The 25,457-nt window shown below is 35.4% G+C and overlaps 1 protein-coding gene and 1 long non-coding RNA gene across 7 annotated transcripts in view; both read right to left on the bottom strand.

Annotated features, from left to right (window-relative positions):
• Nucleotides 1-25,457, bottom strand: part of CNOT6L (CCR4-NOT transcription complex subunit 6 like) — a 112,311-nt gene that overhangs the window by 13,886 nt on the left and 72,968 nt on the right. For all 6 annotated transcript variants that reach the window (XM_081812952.1, XM_081812954.1, XM_081812950.1 and 3 more), the window contains 5 exons: nt 22,652-22,720; nt 19,872-20,029; nt 17,480-17,634; nt 5,342-5,493; nt 705-932 (listed from right to left, as the gene is read on the bottom strand). In XM_081812952.1, coding sequence (XP_081669078.1) covers nt 705-932; nt 5,342-5,493; nt 17,480-17,634; nt 19,872-20,029; nt 22,652-22,720 — 762 coding nt within the window. The remainder of the gene's footprint in view (nt 1-704; nt 933-5,341; nt 5,494-17,479; nt 17,635-19,871; nt 20,030-22,651; nt 22,721-25,457) is intronic.
• LOC145720277 (uncharacterized) lies at nt 7,022-13,956 on the bottom strand. The gene is made up of 3 exons (XR_014143182.1): nt 9,989-13,956; nt 8,488-9,817; nt 7,022-8,406 (listed from the first exon to the last, which is right to left on the bottom strand). It is a non-coding gene; the product is annotated as an uncharacterized LOC145720277 (long non-coding RNA).

Below are 25,457 nucleotides of genomic sequence, written 5' to 3'. Positions count from 1 at the left end.
CAGAGATCTAAAATATTCTTAGTCAGGACATAAAATAGTTTAGTGTAGTTCAAGAAGTAATGTCAAATCCAAGAAGAATACAGATCAGTCTTCTGCACCAAATTAACAGTATTCATTTATCATTTAATGAATTCACAGAAAAGTTGCCAACCTTATTAAACTACCCGTGCTATTTCCTGGCTGCCTCTTCTCCATTGCACTCTGTGCCTCAGGAGGCTGATTTTTACTTGCATCAATGGCAACCTCCCTCCCACTCTCCCTTCTAGTTGGATTTGGTCAATCGGCAGCATCGGCAGGAGAGGAGAGTGAGACTCCCATTTTGTTGATGCCAAATAGCATCAGTTAACTCCAAGCCTTCACTCCTACTACATAATCCTCTCCTTATAACTACTTTTTCCAAGTTCTACTAACAGTTCCCACCATTTTCAAACCTTTAGGTATAGGTGTGGTAAAGGGTCCCTAATTCCCTTCGTAGTAGAGTACTGCATCACCCATTATTTTGTGTCCCTTAACCCTGTACACATTTTTGGAAATAGCTTCTTTACTAAACTCTCAATTACCCCATGTCCTATTATCCCTGGATTCATACTAATGCACTCCCTTAATTTAGCAGAGAAATTCTCCACTCAAAAGTTGGGAGCTAGCTAGCCCCTCAGCTAGAAGTTATAGCAAAACTGAAAGCAATGAGGCAATGTTATAAATACCTGAATCTGGCAATGAGTTAAGATCTGCACATAGCACCAGCGGGATGGAATTAGGATCTGCAGTTGGGCTGCCAGGCCTACTAGAGGCCTTCTCCAGAATGTTTTTAACCTCTGAGACAAACATCATGGTCTGGATGAGTTTCACATCAGAATACTCTGGGTCCCAATGCATGTGGGCATTTGCCACTATAAGCAGCTGTTTGTCTGCAGCATGAATAGGCTTCATACCTAAATTTAAACATTATAAAAAAGAGGGTAAGATTATGCTTTACGGATCAAAAAAGCAATTATCTTAAGGTTTTCTCCCAAAAACCGATAGCCCCTTCTTTTTTTTCCATTAATTTGTATCTTCCCTTTTATCTCATAATATAGTTTTTAGACACTAAAGTGCTAAGATTCTGATAATCCCAACATGGGAATTACTCCTCTAGATCAGGGTAGACAAACTTTTAGCCACAGGCTAAATCTGACCCACCACCTGTTTCTGTACAGCCTGTATGAGCTAAGCCTCGTTTTACATTTTTAAAGGAGTCTACAAAAATTTCTTTGAAAAGACTGTGACAGAGACTGAATGTGGCCCACAGAGACTAAAATATTAACTATCTGGCCCTTTACAGAAAAAGTCTGTCAACTTCTGCTCTATATGCCCAAGTTAAGAATTATATCATGATATAATTAACAGTTGATTATAGTACCTTGATTTGCTGAGTTCTTAGTGTCAACAAGCACTTTAAATATCTCTGTCATGTAAAGATCACAATTACTTAGTGAGGCAGGTTTTCAGTTATTTGAATGACCTAAACTTTAAATTCTTCCCACTGCCCAGTACTCATTCACCTTGCATTTCCTGAGCACATCAGTGATGGATCAATAAAAGGCAGTAACACTGTATTAACTTACACAAATTAAGTAAGGAAGGAAGTTTCCTACCAAAACAAATTCATACCAAACACCCAAATAAAGTTATTTTAAAAAGGAGACACAGGTAATAGTGTGCTCTCAAAATCTGGACACGTGGGTTTTAGACCTGGCTTTTTTACTGTTTATTTTGGTGTTGGGACAGTCACTTAACTTTTTTGGTACTCAAATTCATTTGGCAAGTGAGATATTCAACTAGAAAATGTAAGGTTCTTTCCTCTCCCCAAAATTCTGTTTTATAAATTTTGTCAAAATAAGTATTAACATAGTATTAACTCTCAAAATGGAAAATAAGGTAGTTAAAAATTGTGAAAATTAAATTTGGTTAACAGGTACAGACAGAGAAAGACATCCATAAAATATTTAAAACATAAAGCTCAATGTGCATGGTATGAGGCCTTTTAAATAAAACTATACACATACAGTCTCTGTTAGTAATGAGTAAAGAAATTAGCAAGAGCTACTTCTAGAGAGTATGAATAAGGAAACTTTTCTTGATTTCTACTAAAATTTCTATAGAACTACCCTATGATCCAGCAATTGCACTGAGGCATTTACTCAAAGGATACAAAAATACTGTTTCTAAGGGATACATGCACCCCAATGTTTATAGCAGCATTATCTACAATAGTCAAATTATAGGAAGAGCCCAAATGTCCACCTATTGATGAATGGATGAAGAAGATGTGGTTTGTGTGTACACACACACACACACACACACATGAATATAATTCAGCCATCAAAAAGAATGAAATCTTGCCATTTGCAATGACGTGGATGAAGTTTAAGAGTATAATGCCACGTGAAATAAGAGAAAAACAAATACTATATGATTTCACTCATATGTGGAATTTAAGAAAAAAAAATGGATGAACATGGGGGGGTAGGGGAAAGAGAGGCAAACCAGAAAACAGGCTCTGAACTATAGAGAACACACTGAGGGTTGCTGGTGGTGAGGGGGTTGGGGGGGGGAGATGGGCTAAATTGGTGATGGGGATTACAAAGGGCACTTGTGATGAGCACTTGAAAGTTGTATGTAAGTTATGAATCACTAAATTCTATACCTGAAACTAATATTACACTGTATGTTAACTGGAATTTAAATAAAATCTTAAAACTACAAAAAAAACCTCTATAGAAATGTCTTAAATTTTTCTATTGAAAATATAAACTCTGCAGACAAGACCTAATTTTTTAAGTCTACTATTTTGATTAAGTTTCCTTCCACCTTACTAAGATATAATTATCTTCAATGTTGAATATAAAAACAAGTAACTGAAGTGTGTGCTATATGTGACAGGAGTAGTCATTTTTAAAAAATTCTACTGAGGGACGCCTGGGTGGCTCAGTTGGTTAAACATCTGCCTTCGGCTCAGGTCATGATCCTAGGGGTCCTGGGATCAAGTCCTGCATCGGGATCCTTGCTCAGCGGGGAGCCTGTTTCCCTCTCCCTCTGCCTGCCGCTCCCCCCGCTTGTGCTCTCTTTCTCTCTGACAAATAAAATCTTAAAAAAATAAATAAAAAATTCTATTGAGGCATAACTGACATAACATTTTATTGCTTTCAGATGTACAACATAATGATTCAGTATTTATATACATTGCAAAATGGTCACCACAGTAAGTCTAGTTACCATCTGTCACCATATAAAGTTAACTCTTGGGATTTACTCTCTCAGCAACTTTCAAGTACACTTTACAATATGAATGACTACTGCCCTCATGCTGTACATTATATCCCATGACTTATTTATAAGTGGAAGTTTGTACCTCTTGACCCACTTCATTCTTTTTGCTCACTCCCCAATCCCTCTCCCCTCTGGCAATTCTATAATCTCTGTATCTATGATTTTGGTTTTGTTGTCTCTGCTCATTTGTTTGTTAGATTCCACATATAAGTAAGGTTATACAATATTTCTCTTTCTCTGACTTATTCCATCTAGCATAACGCCCTCAAGGTCCATCCATGTCATTGCAAATAGCAGATACTCTTTTTTATAGCCGAATAGTATTTCATTGTGTATATATACTACTTTTTCTTTATCCATTCATCTGTTGATGGACACTTAGGCTGCTTCCATGTGGTGGCTACTGTAAATAATGATGCAATAAACATGGGGGTGTGTATCTCTTTTCAAGTTAGTATCTTCATTTTCTTTGGATAAATACCCAGAAGTGGAATGGCTAGATCATATGGTATTTCTGTTTTTAATTTTTTGTGGAACCTCCATACTGTTTTCCATAGTGGTTGCACCAGTTTGCATTCCCACCAACAGTGTGCAAGGGTTCTCTTTTCTCCACAGCCTCACCAAGACTTGTTATTTCTTATCCTTTTGATAACAGCCATATTAACAAGTATGAGGTGGTATCTCATTGTGGTTCTGATTTCATTTTCATTTCCCAATGATTAGTGATGTTGAGCATCTTTTCATGTGCCTTTTGGCCATCTCTGTCTTCTCTGGAAAAATGTCTATTCAGACACTCTGCCCGTATTTTAACCTGATTGTTCATTTTTCTTGCTATTGAGCTTTATGAGTTGTTCATATATTTTGGATATTAACCCCTTATTGGATGTATGATTTATAAATATAGAAAGTCATTTTTAAAGCAATTGGACAAGATAAAATCTTACAGACAAAATTCTCTATGCTCCACTCTTTTCCTAGAAATTTTACAGTGTCACTTCTGGCTGTAAGGGCCATCAGCACCTTCTATAATATTAAATTCCTCTTGTAGGAATAAAAGATGTATTTCAAAATGTGAAAGTATCTGCTGTATAATTTCTAATTCCTTTTCTGAAAATTAAAAGAAGAAAAAAACTCCAAAAGAAATTCAATTTTCATGTTACCAGAAAAAGAGGTACCTAACTTTTGAAAAGAGTAAGACTGGGAAGGACATAAAAGTAGGTAAAGATGGAAAGATCAAAAAAGAAGAAGAAATTTAAAATATCCTATCAAAGATTATCTGATGATGGATAAAATTAATAACAGAAAGAAAAGGAGAGGATTCACAGATAGCCATGGTCTGAATAATTCAAATCAATACTCAAGGCAAACATCTTTTCTTCTACAGTAAGAACAGAAAAAAAGTTTAAAAATAAAGCCCTAATGTAGTCTTAACATCTTCTCCTTGCTCTTGCCTAAAATATACTAGTTAAGTAAACAATGAAATGCTCAAAGGCAGGCAGGAGAAAGGGGGGAAAAAAGGTCTGGATATGCAAAGTACATAATGAGTTTGACTTTGAAGGAAGCTATAAATAATCTAAAATGCAAAAGCTAAGTACCAGGTAGATAAAAGATCCCGCTCTTACCTGACAATGACTGAGATATAACAAAAAAATTAGAGAAACTTGCCAAGTACTTAATCTTAAAGACAAAAGATTTCACACTCAGGAAGCTAAAAATATGGCTAGAAAGAGAACCAACTCATCATAACTTCCAAATTCGGCCTAACTAAAGCATTTCCTACTTCAAATAACCTTTTTGAAATAATGGCATATCAAAGGCTTTCCTTTTTCACAATTACCTGGTAAGTAATATCCCTAGATATATATATATGATGGTTTACATAATTAGTGCTATTTTCCTGCCCATTTCCCCTAACTTTCCTCAAAGACAAAAAAAAAATTGTGCAATAAATAAGGCAAGAGTCTGTATGCTTGAGATGAGAAAGCATGAGATGGTGTTTATTTTTAGTAAGAATATTTTAAACTGCACTCACCTGTTCCAAATAGTTCTTTGTGGACCTCTAATACCACAGCGACACCAATATTATCTTTTGTCATCACTCTGTTCAACATAGCTTCGGATCCATCTGAATTAGCCATTGCCACTTGGTTGAATTCCACTGTATGCTTTTGCACCAATGTAAATCTAAAAGGTACAATGCATTATTAGTATGGTATTAGGTACTTGGACTATCATGCTAAAAGACATTAAATGAGGGAGCACAAGACAGAGACACTATTCACTGTCTCCCCAATCATTTTCCATCTACAAGGGGACATGCGATCAGTTCTGGCCAGTGAGATATAAGAAGTATGATTAAGGGGCGCCTGGGTGGCTCAGTCGTTAAGCTTCTGCCTTCGGCTCAGGTCATGATCCCAGGGTCCTGGGATTGAGCCCCACATCGGGCTCCCTGCCCTGCAGGGAGCCTGCTTCTCCCTCTCTCACTCCCTCCGCTTGTGTTCCCTCTCTCGCTGTGTCTCTGTCAAATAAATAAATAAAATCTTAAAAAAAAAAAAAAAAAGAAGAAGAAGAAGTGTGATTAAAAACTTTCTTAGAGGGTGCCTGGGTGGCTCAGATGGTTAAGCATCTGCCTTCGGCTCAGGCCATGATCCCAGGGTCCTGGAATTGAGTCCTGCATCGGGCTCCCTGCTCAGTGGGGAGCCTGCTTCTCCCTCTGCCTCTCTCTCTCTCTCTCTTTCTGTCTCTTATGAATAAATAAATAAAATCTTTAAAAACTTTCTTAGAAGTGCGGCCTAGCAAAGACTGCATATATATCCCTTTGCCCTTTTATGGCTTTATCCCAGTGGTAAGAAGCAGGAGGGCAAAAACCAACCCCCTATGGACTGGGAAGCAGCTGAACCAGTTCTGGACTGCCATATCTGGACTTGTGTGAGAACACTGTCCTTCTCCCATTTCTTTAAGTTACTGTGAGAACTTTTTGGTATTTAAAGGTGAACACAACCTTAACTCAGTCAGCAGACTGACAAAGAACAGAATAAAATCTACCTACCCTGTTTGCAGTTTTATTCTTACCACTCAAGAGATGTGTCACGCCCTTAACTAAGGAGAAGGCAATTTTTCCACCTGGCCTTTACTAAAAAGCAGTGTTACATGTATGTAAGGCTTCAGGGGAACAACTTCTGTAAGGTGAAAAATGGCTCTCCATGTGACTACAGTTTCTGCATGGATAGTATTTTCTTTACTTCCAAATTAAGTATTGTATATTTATAGGACTTAATAGAATTGAGGCTAGCACTGACAAAGTCATACTGGTAACATACATATGACAAAGTCATACTGTTTTGGGTCAAGCCATTTAACCTCTTTCAGCCTAGTTTTATTGATTTGTAAAATATTTATAAATGGCCAAAACTAACTAAATATACTACTTTTCACTAAGTATTACGTGGAGAGAAGACACCTTTGTTCTTTTAACAGGCTTCCATCCCATCTTCCTCCTAGCTTTGAAACAGAAGCATGCACTCGTATCTTTATAAATATGGACTAAAATCTTACTATGCTGCAGGACACTGCTAGATGAAACCGTACTCCTCTCCCTGCCCCAATTGTGAAGTTCTCTTGCACTGAGAAGTATAAAAGGTCAGGTCAAATGCTTATTTCTAACCCAGGGTGATAAAAAGGAGCATAGTTTTCACCCTCTACTTTAAGGCGGTGACATTTAAACTGAAACATAAAGGATGAGGAGTTACCAAGGTGAAGAATGGGATTAAGAGCATTCCAGATAAAGGAAGAAGATCCTGAGGCAGCAAAGACCTCTGCACATTTATGCGACAGAAAAGAATGGAAGGGTATGAAATGATGTTAGAGACGAAAGGGAACAATGGAAGGTTCTAAGTAAGAACACACTACTTTATATGTTTTAAGATCACTCCAGCTGCTTGGTGGAGAATGGATAACAGGAGCTAAAGTGGGAACTGTGAGACCAAACAAAGTTTTTGAGGTTGTATGAATGACAAGATGATGGCGGCTTGGGCTAAGGCAAGAGAAATAAAGAGAAGAAGGAAGATTCAAAATATGTTCTATAGGTAGACTTGACCATCCTCCATACCAGACTTTTCCAAACATCTAAGCAGTAGACATCTTTTTCAAACAATTTCTGGTAAGATTCCCGTACATAGAACAAATTTAAGTAGTATTAAGTCACTGGAAACAATGAATCTGTTTTGATGAATATAAAAATTTTAAATCAGAGGGTATAGATGATTATAATCTTATATCCATCTCTGTATCCAGTTTATTTCTGTATTTTTGGTTTTGGTTATAGAGTATTAATAAAAATCCTGATTCACAGAGACACAGAGATTCAATTGATAAATAACTGACCTTGAACTCAGAAAACCTAAGCAAGCAGGCAAAAACTTGATTCAGAGATCTGCACAAAAACAAGTCAACTAAGCAGCACCTCCAAAACATGTTATTAATTTCTGAAGTGTTAAAATTTGGTATTTGAAACATTTGAGTGAACATGTTATTTTAAAATTACAGTTTATTTGTATTTACTTTTTTATTAAAATACCTTCTAAATATTTACAGAACTCTTAAGGCTTATTTACAGGAACGTTGTAGGAAAGTATAAAAATCCTGCTTAATAAATAATATTTTTAGTATTGGTATATTTTACTTCTACCAAAGTCAGGCCATCGTGAGAGAGAGGGGCATCTAATAATTAGAAATGTCTTCCTTAACGACAATTTGTTTCTCTGTACCTTTCTTCCATAAATAAAACCTAGTATCTCTTCTACTTGACACTGTTATTTTAATTTTTTTTTATTTTATTATGTTATGTTAGCCACCATACAGTACATCATTAGTTTTTGATGTAGTGTTCCATGATTCATTGTTTTTGTATAACACCCAGTGCTCCATGCAGTACGTGCCCTCCTTAATACCCTTTAAATATCTCCCCATCACATCTTTCCTAAGAAAAGAAATGGCCAATTCTTTATATGATATATGGTGTGAGACGTTTGTTCATTTGAACAACTCAAGTTTACCCAAAGGTACAGTACCTAGAACTGGGCATAAAAGAACTAGTGCCTTCTTCTAAAACTAATGATGTAATGTATGGTGATTAACATAAGAATAAAAAAATAAATTAAAAAAAAAAAGAACTAGTGCCTTCTTCATTTTAGAATGTATTTTTATTAATAAAGACTGAAATTGTACTTTGGGGAAAGCCGTATTAATTATAAGCCAAATAAGAACCAAGATGTAACTAAAATTTCCTGGACTTCTTCACTCTTAAACCAGTCCTGCATTTCATAGATGCTTAAAAACAAACAAGTAGGGGCGCCTGGGTGGCTCAGTTGTTAAGCGTCTGCCTTCGGCTCAGGTCATGATCCCAGGGTCCTGGGATCGAGCCCCGCATCGGGCTCCCTGCTCGGCGGGGAGCCTGCTTCCCCCTCTCCCACTCCCCCTCCCCCTGCTTGTGTTCCCTCTCTCGCTGTCTCTGTCAAATAAATAAATAAAATCTTAAAAAAAAAAAAAGAAAAAATGACCGTACAATAAACATACTGTACAGATTTGGGAATAAGGAAAAATATAAAGAAAATTTAAAGTTACCTGCAACGAAATATCCCCACTAAGTCAATGTATTTCCCCCAGACTTTTCCCCATGCATTTGCATACGAATATTTCTATACAATTATAATACTCTATAATTTTATATTTTGGTTTATTAATAAACATTCTATAAGGAATGAGCACTTATAAAATTATTATTCAAAATCAATATTTATGATTGTACTATAGTCCACTCTAGAGAGTCACCATAATTTATTTAATATTTTGTGGTAGACATTTAAATTAGTTCTGATTTGAGCTATTATAGCTAATGCCATTATAAACACTTCTACATATATTTTTCTGTACTATCAAATGATTTTATCCCTCCCTCTTTCACTTCCTTTAATAATCTAAGTGCAGCACACTTTATTTCTGTTGAGTATCATTTCATGAGTTTTTTTTTTTTTTTTTTTTAAAGATTTTATTTATTTGACACAGAGAGAGACAGGAAGAGCAGGAACACAAGCAGGGGGAGTGGGAGAGGGAGAAGCAGGCTTCCCGCTGAGCAGGGAGCCCGATGCGGGGCTCGATCCCCAGACCCTGGGACCATGACCTGAGCTGAAGGCAGACGCTTAATGTCTGAGCCACCCAGGCGCCCCCACTTCATGAGTTTCTGTTCATTAGTTCGCCCACTCACATATTACAGGCACTTTTTAAATTTTTATTTTAATTAGTTAGTTAATATACAATTTTGTATTAGTTTCAGGTGTATGATATAGTGATTCAACAATTCTACACGTTACTCTGCTCATCAAGGTTAAGTGTACTCGTAATCCCCTTCACCTATTTCACCCATCCCCCACTCACCTCCCCTCTGGTAACCATCGGCTTCTTCTCTACAGTTAAGAGTCTGTCTCTTGGTTTGTCTCTCTTTATCCCCCTCCTTTGCTTATTTTTTTTTTTTTTATTTGAGAGAGAGAGAGCACATGAGAGGGGGGAGGGTCAGAGGGAGAAGCAGACTCCCTGCCGAGCAGGGAACCCAATGTGGGACTCGATCCAGGGACTCCAGGATCATGACCTGAGCCGAAGGCAGTCGTTTAACCAACTGAGCCACCCAGGCGCCCTACTTTTGTTTCTTAAATTTCACATGAGTGAAATCATATGGTATTTGTCTTTCTCGGACTTACTTCACTTAGCATTATACTCTCTAGCACTATCCATGTCGTTGCAAATGACAAGATTTCATTCTTTTTCATGGCTAAATAATATTCCATCACACACACACACACACACACACACACACACACCCCACCCCTTTATCCGTTCCTTCGATCAATGGACACTTGGGCTGCTTCCCTATCTTGGCTATTGTAAATAATGCTTCTATAAACATAGGGTGCATGCATCCCTTTGAATTAGTGTTTTTGTATCCTTTAGGTAAATATCCAGTAGTGCAACTGCTGGATCATAGGATAGTTCTATTTTTAACTTTCTGAGGAAACTCCATACCATTTTCCAGAGTGGCTGGACCAGTTTGCATTCCCACCAACAATGCACAAAGGTTCCTTTTTCTCCACATCCTCGCCAACACCTGTTGTTTCTTGTGTTGTTGATTTTAGCCATTCTGACAGGTATGAATGATATCTCATTGTAGTTTTAACTGTATTTCCCTGATAAGTGATGATGAGCATCTTTTCATGTGCCTACTGGGCATCTGTACGTCTTCGTTGAGAAATGTCTGTTCATGTCTTCCACCCATTTTTTTAATTGGATTATTTGTTTTTTTGGGTGTGGAGTTGTGTAAGTTCTTTATATATTTTGGATACTAACCCTTTATTGGATATGTAATTTGCAAATACCTTTCCTCATTCTGTAGTTTGCCTTTTAGTTCTGTTGATTATTTACTTCGCTGTGCAAAAGCATTTTATTTTGATATAGTCCCAATAGTTTATTTTTGTTTTTGTTTATCTTGACTCAGGAGACCTATCTAGAAAAGAGTTGCTACTGCTGATGTCAGAGAAGTTCCTGATAAAGGACACTTTGAAATTTCATTCTTTTTTCCCAGAAGATTAAATATCTCTGCCACCTTTTGATTTTCATAAATCTTAAGTGTACATATTGGTCTTCTCTGAAATAATCAAAATTCTCAATAGGACAGAACCAATAATAAAAATAACACATGCTGCCCATTACTGAGGATCTACTTTGTATCAAGACTTGTGATAGGTACTGAATTCATACATATCAGTCCTCAAATTTGCAAAAAAATTTGCGAAGGGGTGAATATGGAAACACACTACCCAGATTCCTCATCAATCCTTTAGGAATTGCTCCAGCTGCAGAGAGCTACATCACCCAAGGTCAAGTACTTCTAGGAGTGGCCTACATCCAGTTATAGATCAAAAGCAAAACATCAAAGTTTATGGATTTTGGTCCCTCCTGGGTTAACTCTCACAGGCCATTTCAGTTCCAAAGCTACAGGTAGGGTCAGCTGAGGTTGTCAGGCTGACAGAGCAGAACAACTTTGTTCTCTATGCTCAATTCTATTTCTTCCCTGTTCCCTTTCACAAAGGAACACCGAACTACCTTATCTTTTCGAAAAATGAGAGGTGATTTGTTCATCTTCAATATCCTAGAACTTCTCCTACACTGCAACATTCATAACAGATTACCCATGCCAGTTCTGCAATCATACTTTCACAAGATCTTTTAGTACCATGTGATATAATTATCTTGATTTGGAAACCTAACTAGTTCAGGCAGTTTAGCGACTCTCTTGTTTTACCAGTCTCCTCTTCACCTCGTCTTTATTAGTCTTTCCACTTTGAACAAAATTCTCAATAGAGATCATGAAAGCAAAATAGAAGTTGTACAGCTGTTTTATACCTTGAACCTCAATTAGTGATTACACAATCCACAATGGGTATATCCCTTCTTTAAGTGCATGGTATTTAAAATACCCTTCTTAGCATTTTCACCAAGCCTCTGCTTCTTAGTCTTCTTGCCAAAGATCACAGGTTCAGTCAACTTCTTTTTAAAACACATGCCTAGTTACTGACTTTTCTTCATTTATAAATGAATCCTGACAATTACTCAGTTTATTAATTCTTCCACCTACCCCTTCAACTTTCTTCCTAATTGGTATAATTAATTATTGTATTGCCTCACTTTTGAATTTTACAACTTCAAGTATCAGCTTTTTAATATCTGTGGTTTCAAAAAGTTCAGAAAAATAAATGCAGTTTTCCTAAACAGAGTACAGACATCCTTATAACTAACACTCCCTTCCTTGGCCCTTACAAATACTAAAGAGGACAGGGTCACACTCTCAAATTTTATCATTTCAGCTTCACCAATAGTTTGTTTTTGGGTTTTTTTTTTCTTCCAGATTTATTTATTAGAGAGAGCACACATGGGGGGGTGGGGCGTGGGCAGGGGCAGAGGGAGAAAGTGTCCTAAGCAGACTTTAAGCTGAACGTGGAGCCTGATGCAGGGCTTCATCTCACAACCCTGATATCACGACCTGAGCTGAAACCAAGAGCTGTATGCTTATCCAAATGCACCACCCAGGTGCCCCTTCACCAAGAGCTGAAGAACCAAAGAGATAGTTGAGAACTAAGGAACCAAAGAAAGTTCCTCCTTTACAGTGAGAATTAAGCAAGAGCAAGATAGGCTTCTTGCAGGTAAGAACTTTTCAGGTACTCTGCCTTAAGAAAATCTCCAGCACTAGTACAGATAGCTGTAGTCTCCTACACTTTGTCTCGTTTTTGTGTTTATTTTATACAGTATTTATAATACATTTATAGTATAGTAAGAAAAATTACCCATATTCTATTCATACTACCTGACCAATACTATTTCTTAATTTCCCCTCCTACACATAACCAAATACAGTCCACTCTGCTTCGACTTTCTGTCTTACAGATTTACCTATAGGTGACATTCTGACATACAGAGATGTCTTCCTCATTCTTTCTATTAGATGCTAGTTTTGAATAAAACATACTGGTTTACGTTACTTTCCATTCACCAATCCAAACCATCAATCCTTGGTTAATATGTAAAATCTTATAACGTGTCTCTATTTTCAATTCATTTTATTATTCCTATTCTATAAGAATACACAGATGCTGTAAGTATTAATCCTCATGCTATTTTTTTAATTTTAGTCTAAGAATTCTTTTTATCTTTGTGAAAGTCTTATTTTATAGAAAGTCAAATGGGCATAGAGAGATCATATATGCTATAATCAAAAAACAAAGACTCTACCCTTCTTACATGATTTGAGGAAGATTATTAGGTTGAATGTTTCAAATACAGCCTTCAAACACAACAATGAGATAACTCAATTTCTTACTAGCTTGGATCTAGAAGTAATTTTATGGGCTGTGATGTGATTAAATCAATGGTAGAGAGGACAGTGAATGCCAACTATGAGCAAGTGAAACAATATATAAGACTTGAGTAATAGTCCCTCCCTGAATTCATTTACAAGCCAAAAGAACAAAAGGTACATAGTCAAGAAAAGAATATAAGCACACAAAAGTAAACTATGACCCTTTCTGGATCATATTCCAGCACTCTTAAACCTAAACCAAACAGAAGTTTTTACTGTATATTTAGGGTAAGAGGCTATAAAATGTGTTCTTGGGTCCCTTTAAATAATCATGGGAGTGATTGCTAAAATGGAAAAGAACTTGCTAAAAAAGGTAAGCTTAGACACTGGGATAAATCGGGAAGAAAAGTAGATATGCACTGTCCTGCCTATCTCTGTACAACTCTTTGAACCACTGAAACCACTTTTACATTCTTAATCATTTTAGCCCCAGAAGAAACCTCTCAAATTAGGTGAAAGTTATTACTCTCTATATTGTGCCAGTGGTGGCACAAAGCAGTAATTTTATGTTCCAGATTAAATTTATGGGAGAGTGAACAACAGAAACCAGAAATCACAGTCTGTTTTTTAAAAATCACACAAATTCTGGGCACCTGGGTGGCTCAGTTGGTTAAGCAACTGCCTTCGGCTCAGGTCGTGATCCTGGAGTCCCGGGATCGAGTCCCGCATCGGGCTCCCTGCTTGGCGGGGAGTCTCTGACCCTCCCCTCTCTCATGTACTCTCTCTCATTCTCTCTCTCTCAAATAAATAAATAAATCTTAAAAAAAAAAAAAAAAATCACACAAATTCTAAACGCAACCACCACCGATGACACAGGAAATCAGTATCTGAGAAACCAGTGAGAAGGAATTATCACATTAGGTCCTTTTGGAATGCTATTATAACCTCTGGATGCCCTCTTCTCAAGCACAAAACTACCATCATAACATAGGAAGGAAAAGCAAAGACTTGGCCTTACGTGGTACATCTGAGACTGGAAGCGGGTTAGAAAGCAGAGACAATACAGAAAGGGCTGAGAACCATGACAAGCTAGTTCTAAGTTCTATTGGAAGAGACTGCTTCTCCACAGTGTAATGGTCACCTGTTCTAACACTGTCTCATCTTTCCCTTTTTCACTGGCTGTCATGATCAGATCAGAACTATTAACTTCAGGAGCAGCAAGTAAGTCTAGTATCTAGGCCTTGTTTCATCTCCATTTTTCTCCATTTTCAATTTCTTCAAATTGTGTACCTGGATCCAAGCCTACTTCTACTAACTGCTAAGTCTATAGGACAAAATATGGCAAAAGGAAATTTAAATTTCTGAGCCTAAAAAACTTATCTATAGTAAGTCTTTCCATACACACACAACAAAAAAAAATGCATACATGTATCTTATAAAATCTTTGCACTGAAGACAGTGATAGTTACTGACATAAAGGACAAAGCAAAAGCGGACTTCTAGCATTTTATGAATCGAAATTTCTATTTTCTGGTATCTCCATGCATCTAACTACCCAAAAAGTGTCATAATGATGACCAAAAGGTCCTGCCAAATCTTGAAGTAACTTCTGAAGCCCTGAAGATTAAACTACAATGAATATGATGCAAGGGACTATTTTACTGTATTCCAGTTCTCTGAAAATTGGTAATCTATGTCCTAGTCTTTACTAAGCAATATCCTATCCTTTCATCACAATGGATAAGAAATTTTTATCACAGCATTTTGCTAAAAACAGTAATTATTATAGTTTCTATTTATGGTTACCTACTCTGTATCACCGTTTTCCATGAAGGGAAAAACTCATCAATGAAGATTAGGAATTATGAGATACTCTGGTTTTAGAAGAATGAGACTTTGAGAATGGAGACTTCAAGTACTCTTCCTACAGCTATCTTTTGACTTTGTCAGTTTTGTTAACTACATAAAGAAATTATCTTAGATGGTAACATACAAATAAATACAAATGAGGAAATAAGCCCAGAAAGGGTAAGTGACTCATTCAAGATTATATAGCTATGTAAGCAGGAGAACCACCTGGCTTCACAATTCTTTTCTTTGCACAGTATTATCTCTCCGATCTGAAGAAAGAATAGAGTAAAGGCATGGTAGTATACTTTGTGTTAAATTTCAAATAGTTTGGCACTGGATAGTTAGCTCATACAACATCAAAAAGTATTTGATACTGCTCACAAAAGAATATATATACTCAAAGGATTCATCTGTTACTGGATTCATGCTACTATTCAGGCAAAAAGAGTTGACATATGGAAGAAAACCAAATGATGCACCTAATTATTTCCTATGTGTTCACTTAATTCAAGCATCAATTTTTAAAAGTGTTTGAAAGTTTCCTAGATATTAGTTATAATTGTTAGTTCAAAATCTTAACTACCTCTAGTAAATTATCAAGGCATTTTAGATTTTCCTCTCAAACTGTGATGGGGATGATAAAAATTATATTATCTTCCTTTGGGAAAAACAATGGAAAATGGAAAAAGAACTTGATGTTTTATCTCAATATTACCAGTACTCTTTTTTCAATTATGGTGTTTCAAGGAAATGTGTATATGAATATAGGTAACAAACATCAAATTCAAGGCAATTTTTCCAAATGAGGTAACCTTTTAAGAGGTACAAGTAGTACCAAAAGCTCAGTAAGAAACCTAAAAATTCAGTTTAGCACCATGGTTAAAAGCACTGACTATGAAGCCACACTACTCTCTGTACATTTGTCTCCTCATGTATAAAAATGAGAATATAGCTCTACCCCTAGCTCTGAGGTTGCTTTAAAAATTCAACAAGAGAATCCATAAGAGGCCTACCAGTATATGAAAGTAATATCTATTGTTAGTCTGAAATTAGTTAAAAAAAAAAAAAATCACCAACCAACTAGAAGAATTTAGTATATTCTAACCTCAAATACTGCAGGCCTATCCATTAAGTATTAGCCAAAATGAGAATATCTCAGGGAATAAATAAAAATTCAGAGAAAAGACAGGAAAGTAGGTACAAATAAATGAGAAAAAGTAGGCCAACTATCTTTCAAATTCACTTAATTCATTTACTTAACATAACATGCTAGTAATATGCCTGTATCAATAAAAACATGTAACTGGCTTTGTGATAACTGGTAATAAAAAAGGGGCAATCCTGGAAAATAGTATACGCTTATCCTATAAGTAGATGATTCCTAATCTAATGTATCAAACCCAAATTATTAACCATGGGACTCAACCTCGATCAGATTTTACACATTTCAGTCTTCTATTGGAGATTCCTTTGTATTTGCCTTTCTGGGTCAAAAATATGCTTCCCTCTTTTCCTCAAGATAATAACTAAATATGCCTGTAATCATCTAGCTACTCAGCCAGCATTCAAAAGGAGACAGATTTCTGAGTGTGCTGTGGCACTCCACCTTCGAGTAGGAAATGCAGTTTCCTAAATCCAATGCACACAAGATAACAAAGGCTTCTACAAGATCATTTACGTATTTTAATAAGCAGATCCGTGACGTTCTCACCTTTGACTTACTTTAATCAACTATATCAACAGCCCCCAAAAAACACAAATCATGTTTTCTCTGTGTTTGGTAATGACTGCTTTCCACTGTCCTATCTCAGTCAATCCTTTAACTCTATTGTCCCTCTTCCACCCTCCCTCATCTCTATTTTATTTTGATTTTCTTATACAATTACCTTTTCCTACTAGACCAGAGCTCTGAGTGGGATTAGGAACTATGTCTTATCTATCTTTATGTCTATCTTGACTAGCATAGCACCTGTCACAAAGCAACTGCTCAGTAAACATTTAGTGAATAAATGATTATATATATGAAATGTTAATTGAAAAGGATGAAAAAGGTTAACAAAATGAATGATTCTGAAAAAGCCAACTACCAAAACAAAAATCACAGAAAGAAACTCAGATCACTCATTTCAAATCTTAAATGGCACTATGCTTTTTTTTTTTTACACCAGAATTAGTATTTTACTTCATGAAAATATATTTGGAAATATGATAACACCATATTCAAGTATATATCTCTCAAAATTTTTAGTGTAATTTGGCAATAAAGCATAAAGTATAATAAACATTCTTAAGAATACAGCCTAAGAAATATAACATTACCAACAGTTTTAATTTTTACATTGCTTGCTTTCCAGCTAGCTTTTGTTAATTTGTATATTAAAGAAGTATACACTACTATGCTTTGTTTCCTTAACTCACTTTTCTGTTTTGAAGAATATTGCACAACCGTCCACATGCTTTCTTTCCTGCTCAGACATGATTTTGGCACGTGACTTTGGAGAAAAAAATCCATCATATCCACGCTCCTTCAATGCTGGCAGAAAGAGAGTGAAGTATTGCTCTGTTTCCACTTCCTGAGGTGAAAGAAAAGTTATCACTGACATGACAGAGGAAAACTTTGATTAAGATATAAAAATGTTTAGCAGTATAAGATGTGACTAAGTTAAAATAATTCACATAACAAATATTATCTATCCTACCTTACCACTAGCAGCAGTCATTTGATAATGGCAGCTTTTAAACCTGAAAGAACATGAACTGTTGCATGATTTTCTCTTGCTTACCAGCTAGTTGGTCCCAAGTCTCTTTAGTTCCAATTTAGAGTTCATCCTACTATACATCAATTCCTTAAAACTGGTAAAATTGGACATATTATAGATTAAGCAGTAAGGAGTAGTAAATTTTATTTAGAGGGGTAATTTTTAAAATTATTTATCTTTCTCAACTGCAATGGAAATGAATGATACCCAAGACTGAGAAGTTTAAGATCAACAAAAAGTTCTACTTTAAGGAATTTTTAGGTACCTGAACACCAATCATCCAATGGTCTCTGTTAATCCAGTATTTTTAAGTTAGACTATTTTATTCTTTGACCCATAAAATATTTTTAATCAATCTTTCCAAATGAAATAATCAAATGTCAAGATAATGATTTATCTATGATGATGCTCAGAACATGATTTTGTAACAGTAAAAACCAACAGCCTAAATGTTCAACAGTAGAGAAAATGCTAAATCAATAAATATATATTCAGATAATGAATTGGCTTTGAAGAATTTTAGTAATATGGAAAGTGCATTAAGCACAACAGTGTGATCTCAACTTTATTTTGAAAATAGATCTGTAAATAAATAGGAAAAGTGAATTTTAAAAAGTGTACAACAAATATTTCAGAAGTTTTAACACAAAAACTATTTTTGGATTATGAGATTAGGTGTTTTCCTCCATCATTCCTTGTATTTTTTCAAAATACTCAATTTCTCTAGAATGAACATTTTATACTATGGTATCACCTTTACAATAAAAAAACCTTTTTATTTTCTTATTTTTAAAGATTTTATTTATTTGACAGAGACACAGTGAGAGAGGGAACACAAGCGGGGGGATGGGGGAGGGAGAAACAGGCTTCCCGCCGAGCAGGGAGCCCAATGTGGGACTCGATCCCAGGACCCTGGGACCATGACCTGAGCCAAAGGCAGACGCTTAACGACGGACTGAGCCACCCAGGCGCCCCAAAAAATACTTTTTAAATTATGTTTTTATCCTTCAAACTATACTTAGAAGAATGTGAGGCTATCATTACTACAAATACTAAATAAAAAAGAGGACAACTAAGTAACTACCTTTGTTTGCCTCCTTCTCCACCAATTCTATGTCAGTTCTGTGTTTAGAAGAAAATTTAATTTTAAAGATTTTTATTATTTCCCAGGAAGTCATATGAACCATAGACAACATAAATTATCAAGCTACTCTAGTACAAAAAATTATTTAAAAAGTAATACCCTCCTTTCTCAGGCTATGCTAAAAAGCAGCTATAAAATTCTAATACTTAAAATTTTAAAATACCTTCATAAACATGTAATATGCTTTGAAAGTTGCTAAGAAAAAGTTATTAAATACTACCTAGAAACCTTGGCTAGTTGACTGTTGAAGTGCTGAAACACGTATTTCAACAAAAAGGTGTTTGTTCAGTTAAATTTATTATAATAAAGTGTTATAAGACAGAAAAGTCTAAATTTCAGAGATGGTTTTTAAAATAATGCAAAAATGCATGACTTACAGCACAATATTTTTAAATGTTTACAATGTTTACCATTAAGGAACATTGGACAAATAATATTTTTTAAAGATTCCATCATAAGTTAAATTCACATTCTTAAAAGACAACCTTCTGCAGTTTTCTCTTTCAACAATGCAAGTGATATGTTCATAAGATGAACTGTTAACATGAATAATGGATGAGATTATTTTCACTTAATAGTAAATGAGTATAGGTGAATGGCTGTACTTAGCAAAACAGTTCCACTGTGGAAATGTCTTACCTGCTTATTAAAATTGCCCTTTTTAAGAGGAGAGAAAACAATTCCTTTTGAGTTCTGTTTTGAACACAGACTCTCTCTCCTGGAAGTAAGATCTATTAAGTTCACCTTTAAGTTTCAATTTTTTTTTTAATTTTTTTTAAGATTTTATTTTTAAGTAATCTCTACACCCAATGTGGAACTCAAGAACTCACAACCCCGAAATCAAGAGCTGCTTGCTCCACCGAGTAAGCCAGCCAGGTGCCCTCAGACAATTAATTTCTAGTGTTACCTGAAGACTAATGATATCTGCATCACAGTTAACAATTTCTTCCATAATTCCCTTTTTCCTGTATTCCCAGTTTAATGCCCAGGATGGGCAATAGCCGTATAGCTGCCGGGTGGCGTATTTATCACATAACACATTGTAACACATAACCGTGAATGATGCTAAGAAGTGGGAGAAAAAAAAAAAAAGACAAAAGGGAGAAAATTAGGCAAGCTTTTCAAAAAGAAGTATCATGTGTATACCTGCACAAGCACAGATGGCACACAAACCTATCCCAAATATCATCATTGTGAAATGCCTTTTCGGCAAAATTCTGTTAAACTATATCTACTAAGACCTCATTGGAGTCCATCACATCAAAGTTCTTTCACTAGAATTAGACTTAGAGTTCATATTTTAGATTTTTAGGAAATTCATTTTAATAAAAATTCAAATTATAAGTCAGAATGCTAATTTTTTGCACATAATTTTTTGAGCAAAGCTCTATATAAGTGGAACAAAAGTGAATTTTACTTTTGTTCATTAAAAGACTCTAACTTCATCAATTTTTATTAACAAAATACCCACTATTTAATACTTTTGGGAGCCTCTTACTGCTCTTATTGCTTTAAGCCAGAAGGATATGGACTAACAAAGTTTAGTTATAAGAGAATCCTTTTTGCCAAATCATATAATCATTTCTGAAACTGAATTCTCATTTTAAAATGCCCTTGAACAATAAAAGAACTGTGAACAGGAGAACAAAGTTTATAGCCTTGCTACCCAAAAATGTGCTCGAAGACCAAGAGCATCAGTTATCACCTAGGAACTCAAAAATGCAGACTCTCTGGTACCACAAAGACCTACTAAGTCAGAACCTGCAGGCTGACAAAATCCCCAGGTGATTCACATGGACATTAGTTTGAAAAGCCCTGATTTTTATCAGTAATTCTCTATCCATGCTGCCCATTAGAATCACTCTGTACAGTGTTTTTTAAACATGCTCATATCCAGGGACCTGCTCAAGACGAAATAAGTTAGTGTACTTAGGGTCTAGATATTAGTATTTTTAAAAAGCATCCCAGATGATTATAATGGGCAGGGATGGTTGTGAATCACATACTTAAATAAAAGGTGAGGAATCCAAATAATGAAGTAATAATACTTGATTGAAGTTGGTTAAGATTCAGATAATGGGGAAAGTATTAAGAGAAACTCAGTTCAATGGTCCCCTGGGGATCAAACTGTAGGCCATTTTGTACACTCTTCACTTTTTCACTATCTGGTACTGATTCTTACAGACAGTTTTGTAGCTATAAATCATAAGTTATTATACACATCTCCCTACTCACCAGAAGTAAAAGCCATTTTATTTAGCACTCAGATTCTACTTAGGAAAGTACAACACACCCCAAGGAAAATCCATACTCTTTTTTCAATAAGGAAAACCCAAGAACACATTACTTTGAGAATTCAACAACTGATGAAATCATGTTTCTGTTGTTCTTTTTCTTAATGAAAATGTACATATGCAGTATTAGGAAAGCTTTTCTTCAAGATTATGTTCACTAGTGCTCGAGAGAGGATTACTTTGAAGAACCATAAAATGGCATTTTTAAAATCAGAAAGGGAACAACTAATTATGCATTAGGGAAGGCTAAACAAAATAAATCCACCTAAGTTAAGGCTTTGAAGAAAACCTTAAATATTCCTTTTACTCAGACCATCAATGTGCATCCTGTTAATAGAAGTGTTGCTCATAATGGAGCACTGACACAGTGCCTCCTAGAAAGGCTGATCCTGTGACTCTAAGAGTGTGCTAGTTTTAAAATTACTGCCTCTGGAAGACACAGAAATGTACTGTACATGCTGTTATTTCTCAGTGTTATTAAAATGCAAAAGAACCATGAAGATGTTACACTTCCTACATTTCCCAATTTCAAAGCAAATAATTTTTTCTGAATCCTCTTAAAAAAGTACACAAACAGAAGGACTTTAAAAGTACATTAAGTTCTGTGATTTACCCTTTAAAAATTACTAAGTTGTCAGTATTCAGTGACTGATCCAACCTTGGTATTAAAACAATAAAATTTTCATTTGTTAATTTTAAAATGAAATTAGATATAATGAAAACTTACTCTTGTGATTAAAAAGAAGGCATTTGGAGAAATACTAATTCACAACTTAAGTAGAATTCCCAATCCTAAAATGTCTAATAAGTAGTAAGAAGCACTATAAATGATGTCAAATCATTATTAGTCTCCACAAAGAGATAAAGGTTTATATTTTCTACATTACCGCAGTTCTAGAAATGCTAAACTATATCCTTAAATTGCTCACTCACACTCTACCATTTCTACACCATTGGCCTGGTATCATACTTTGTTTCCAATATTGCAAATACAGACTCAGTCTAAATTATTCTTTCACAAGTGTTACCACTCTACCCACTGAAGAAAGATACAATGCCCAAGTAGTTTAAAATTTTCAGAAGAAAATTCATTATTTTTCATTTTTTCTTTTTAAGTCACCCAATACCCTGTGTGAAGAGGCCATTTGGAAGGCTTTATTTTCTTATTTGGAAGGCTTTATTACAAGGAATAATTGTAAAACTAAGAGCTACATCATTGTGAAAGATAGAGGAGAATCCTACACACGGCCTTAAAGTGGGTTTTATACTTTCAAATCTACCTGTCAGTATTTTTTGAAGCTCATCTACCTTGTGGACATAAAATGAAGACTAGTTATAATTGTATCACAAAGCCCAAATGGCATTTAAAGTATTTATAAGAAAAACTATTTACCTGATGGCAGAATTTGGTCTCGTTCTTTTAATGTAATCCATGGCCTCGGAGGAAGCTGCTCTGGATGAACTGGGGGGAGGAAAAATCTTTTTTAAGCATAAGTTAATTTCATGTGCTTCTAAAATCAGTATCATTTACTTTATAATGTAAAACCAACTTCTGTTTTCTCTTCTGCTATAATGGCCCACAACTGACTTAAAAATCTAACACTGAAATATAAAGAAGATTTAGAAGCCAAAGGAAGTTTAAGCAGACCTATGCAGAAAACACATAACGAACATATGAAAAGAACATTAGGAAACTCATTATTGGCATTTCCATTTACACACTATTTATGAGAAGTACCTATTTAAAACCTTAAATCAGATCAGGGCGCCTGGGTAGCTCAGTTGGTTAAGCACCCAACTCCTGATTTCAGCTCAGGTCATGATCTCAGCGTCTTGGAATGCGCCCAGCCATGGGCTCTACTCTCAGCAGGGAGTCTGCTTGGGATTTTCTCCCTTTCCCTCTGCCCCTCCCCCTGCTCACACTCTAAAATAAATAAAAATCTTAAAAAAAAAAAAAAAAAAAAAAAAAAAACCACAACCTTAAGTAAACTCTTATGTCTTAATTACCAATGTAAACAATGTAAATTTCCCTGCTGGGAAATCAAAGCTATGTGAAGTTCCAAAATACGAATAAACTGAAATATTCAAATATCTTTAAAATAGAAAAAAATACATGTGAATGCATAATAGAAATTAATGAATTTTATAATGGGGCTTTCATTTCCTAATTTTAAACTTTATTTTATAACATCCATGTAAAACAAGAGATTAGAACTACATTATACAGAAAAAAGGAAGGCCCTGGTTAAACATTAATTCCTCAGATATGGTTATCAATACCACTGAACTAAAAGCTACCCTACTATCAGATGAGAGAAAATTCACTAAGTTAAGATGTAACTTTGCTTTTACTTTTTCCTTTTAAGAACACTGACAATTACAGGACAATTAGATTCTAAGTTTGGAGATTTTCCCAGGGAATGCAGTGGCTGAGAAATGTATTCCTTTAAAACAAAACACTCTTATCTTCATCCAGCCACAGAAATTTTGCCCAGAGTATTTAAGATCTTTAAAAGTTTCACTTTACTAACCATTTTGGTGTTCCAAAAGCCTATCTAAAGGATGCATGTTTTAACATCCATACTTTTCACAACGTGGAATGAACATTATTTTGCATAGTCCATATCTTGCCAGGAAAGGAATGAAGGTTATCATAAGATGACAAACCATCCAGCTGAATCAACATATTGAATCCTGGAAAAAATCATGCCTGCCAGGAGTGCCATGTCACAATCATGACAACTATCTAAAAAATGGGAAGCCCAATATATAAATACAATGAAGTGTAAACGAACTTTCTAGCTGTTGGGTTCCTTATCAATAGCAAATGGTTAAAAATTCAGAAATCAAAAAATCCTCAAAATAAGGTGATGCTGACATTCTGGTGCTTCCCAAAACTTTACTAATATATTTTAATTAATACATCACAATATATCAGTGTAAGTAAAATGCATAGTATTCAGCAACAATATCCAAAGAGCCAAAAACCTATGAAAAAACACTATCTCACCAGTAACCAGGAAAAATAAAAAGATGAGAGAGCAAGTTTTTATCCAGGTTGTCCCCAAAATTTTAATATATCCAGAACTGATGATGGTGATAAGATATGAATACTTGCATATATAGCTGGTAAGAATATAAACTGGGAGCTATCTGGGAGGACAAGCTGGATCATCTTTTAAAATTTAAACATCCATGTCCCTGTGACTCAGCAATTCTATTTCCTGGGATCAGCCCTATCTCCTTAAAGAAGCATTCAGATAGATATTACACTATTGTTTATAACAGCAAAAACAAGGGTAAATGGCTAATATCCATTTTACAGAAGTCTATGCTATAGTTTAAGAAAAAAAGGATAGATACATGTGTGCTAAAGTGGAAAGCTATACAGGAAATACTGAGTGAAAACAACTAGAAAATATACAATGATGAGGCGCCTGGGTGGCTCAGTCAGTTAAGCAGATGACTCTTGATTTCAGCTCAGCTCATGATCTCAGGGTCCTCGGATTAAGCCCTGCATTGGGCTCCCCGCTCAGCAGGGAGTCTGCTTGAGGATTCGCGCTCTCTCTCTCTCTCTCTCTGCCCCTCTCCCTGCTTATGCATGCACTCTCTCTCAAATATATACATAATGAAAAAATAGAGTATGTTTATTAGAAAACATTTTAAAAACACACATGAAAAGCAGTATCATAACATTTCTACTGGTATAATTTTTATATGTAAATGTCTATCAAAATATCTACAAGAACACACACCCAACTTACAAGTGTGTTTACTTACCATAGAGGGGACACAGAATTAAAGGTATTGGTCAAAGAAATTTTAGTCTTAACAGAAATTTTTATAAGGAGAATAATATATTCATGTGTGACATATACTTAAAATTAATGTTTTTTAAGATAAAACTGCAATGTCAGTGATATGACAAACCATCAAATAAAGACTGTTTAACAGATATATATATGGTCCTAGACACAGTACTAGAATTTGAATCAATATGGAAGTCTGTTCTCATGAACAGAAGAGACAGCAGTTAACATAGTAATGTGTCTTTCAGGATCATACCTAAAATGTGATAGAACAGTAATCCTCCCATTTTTATCTCCCATACATGCTACACCAGGTGCCAGACAGTACTGCCACCAGCCCTGGAGCCATGAGGAACAGATTGGGGGCAGGGAGTAGGGCAGCAAGAAAAT

Source organism: Leptonychotes weddellii, chromosome 2, assembly GCF_054177405.1.
Source record: "Leptonychotes weddellii isolate Sample4059 chromosome 2, ASM5417740v2, whole genome shotgun sequence".
NCBI classification, from domain to species: Eukaryota; Metazoa; Chordata; class Mammalia; order Carnivora; family Phocidae; genus Leptonychotes; species Leptonychotes weddellii.
This window is presented reverse-complemented; position numbering and strand designations above follow the sequence as displayed.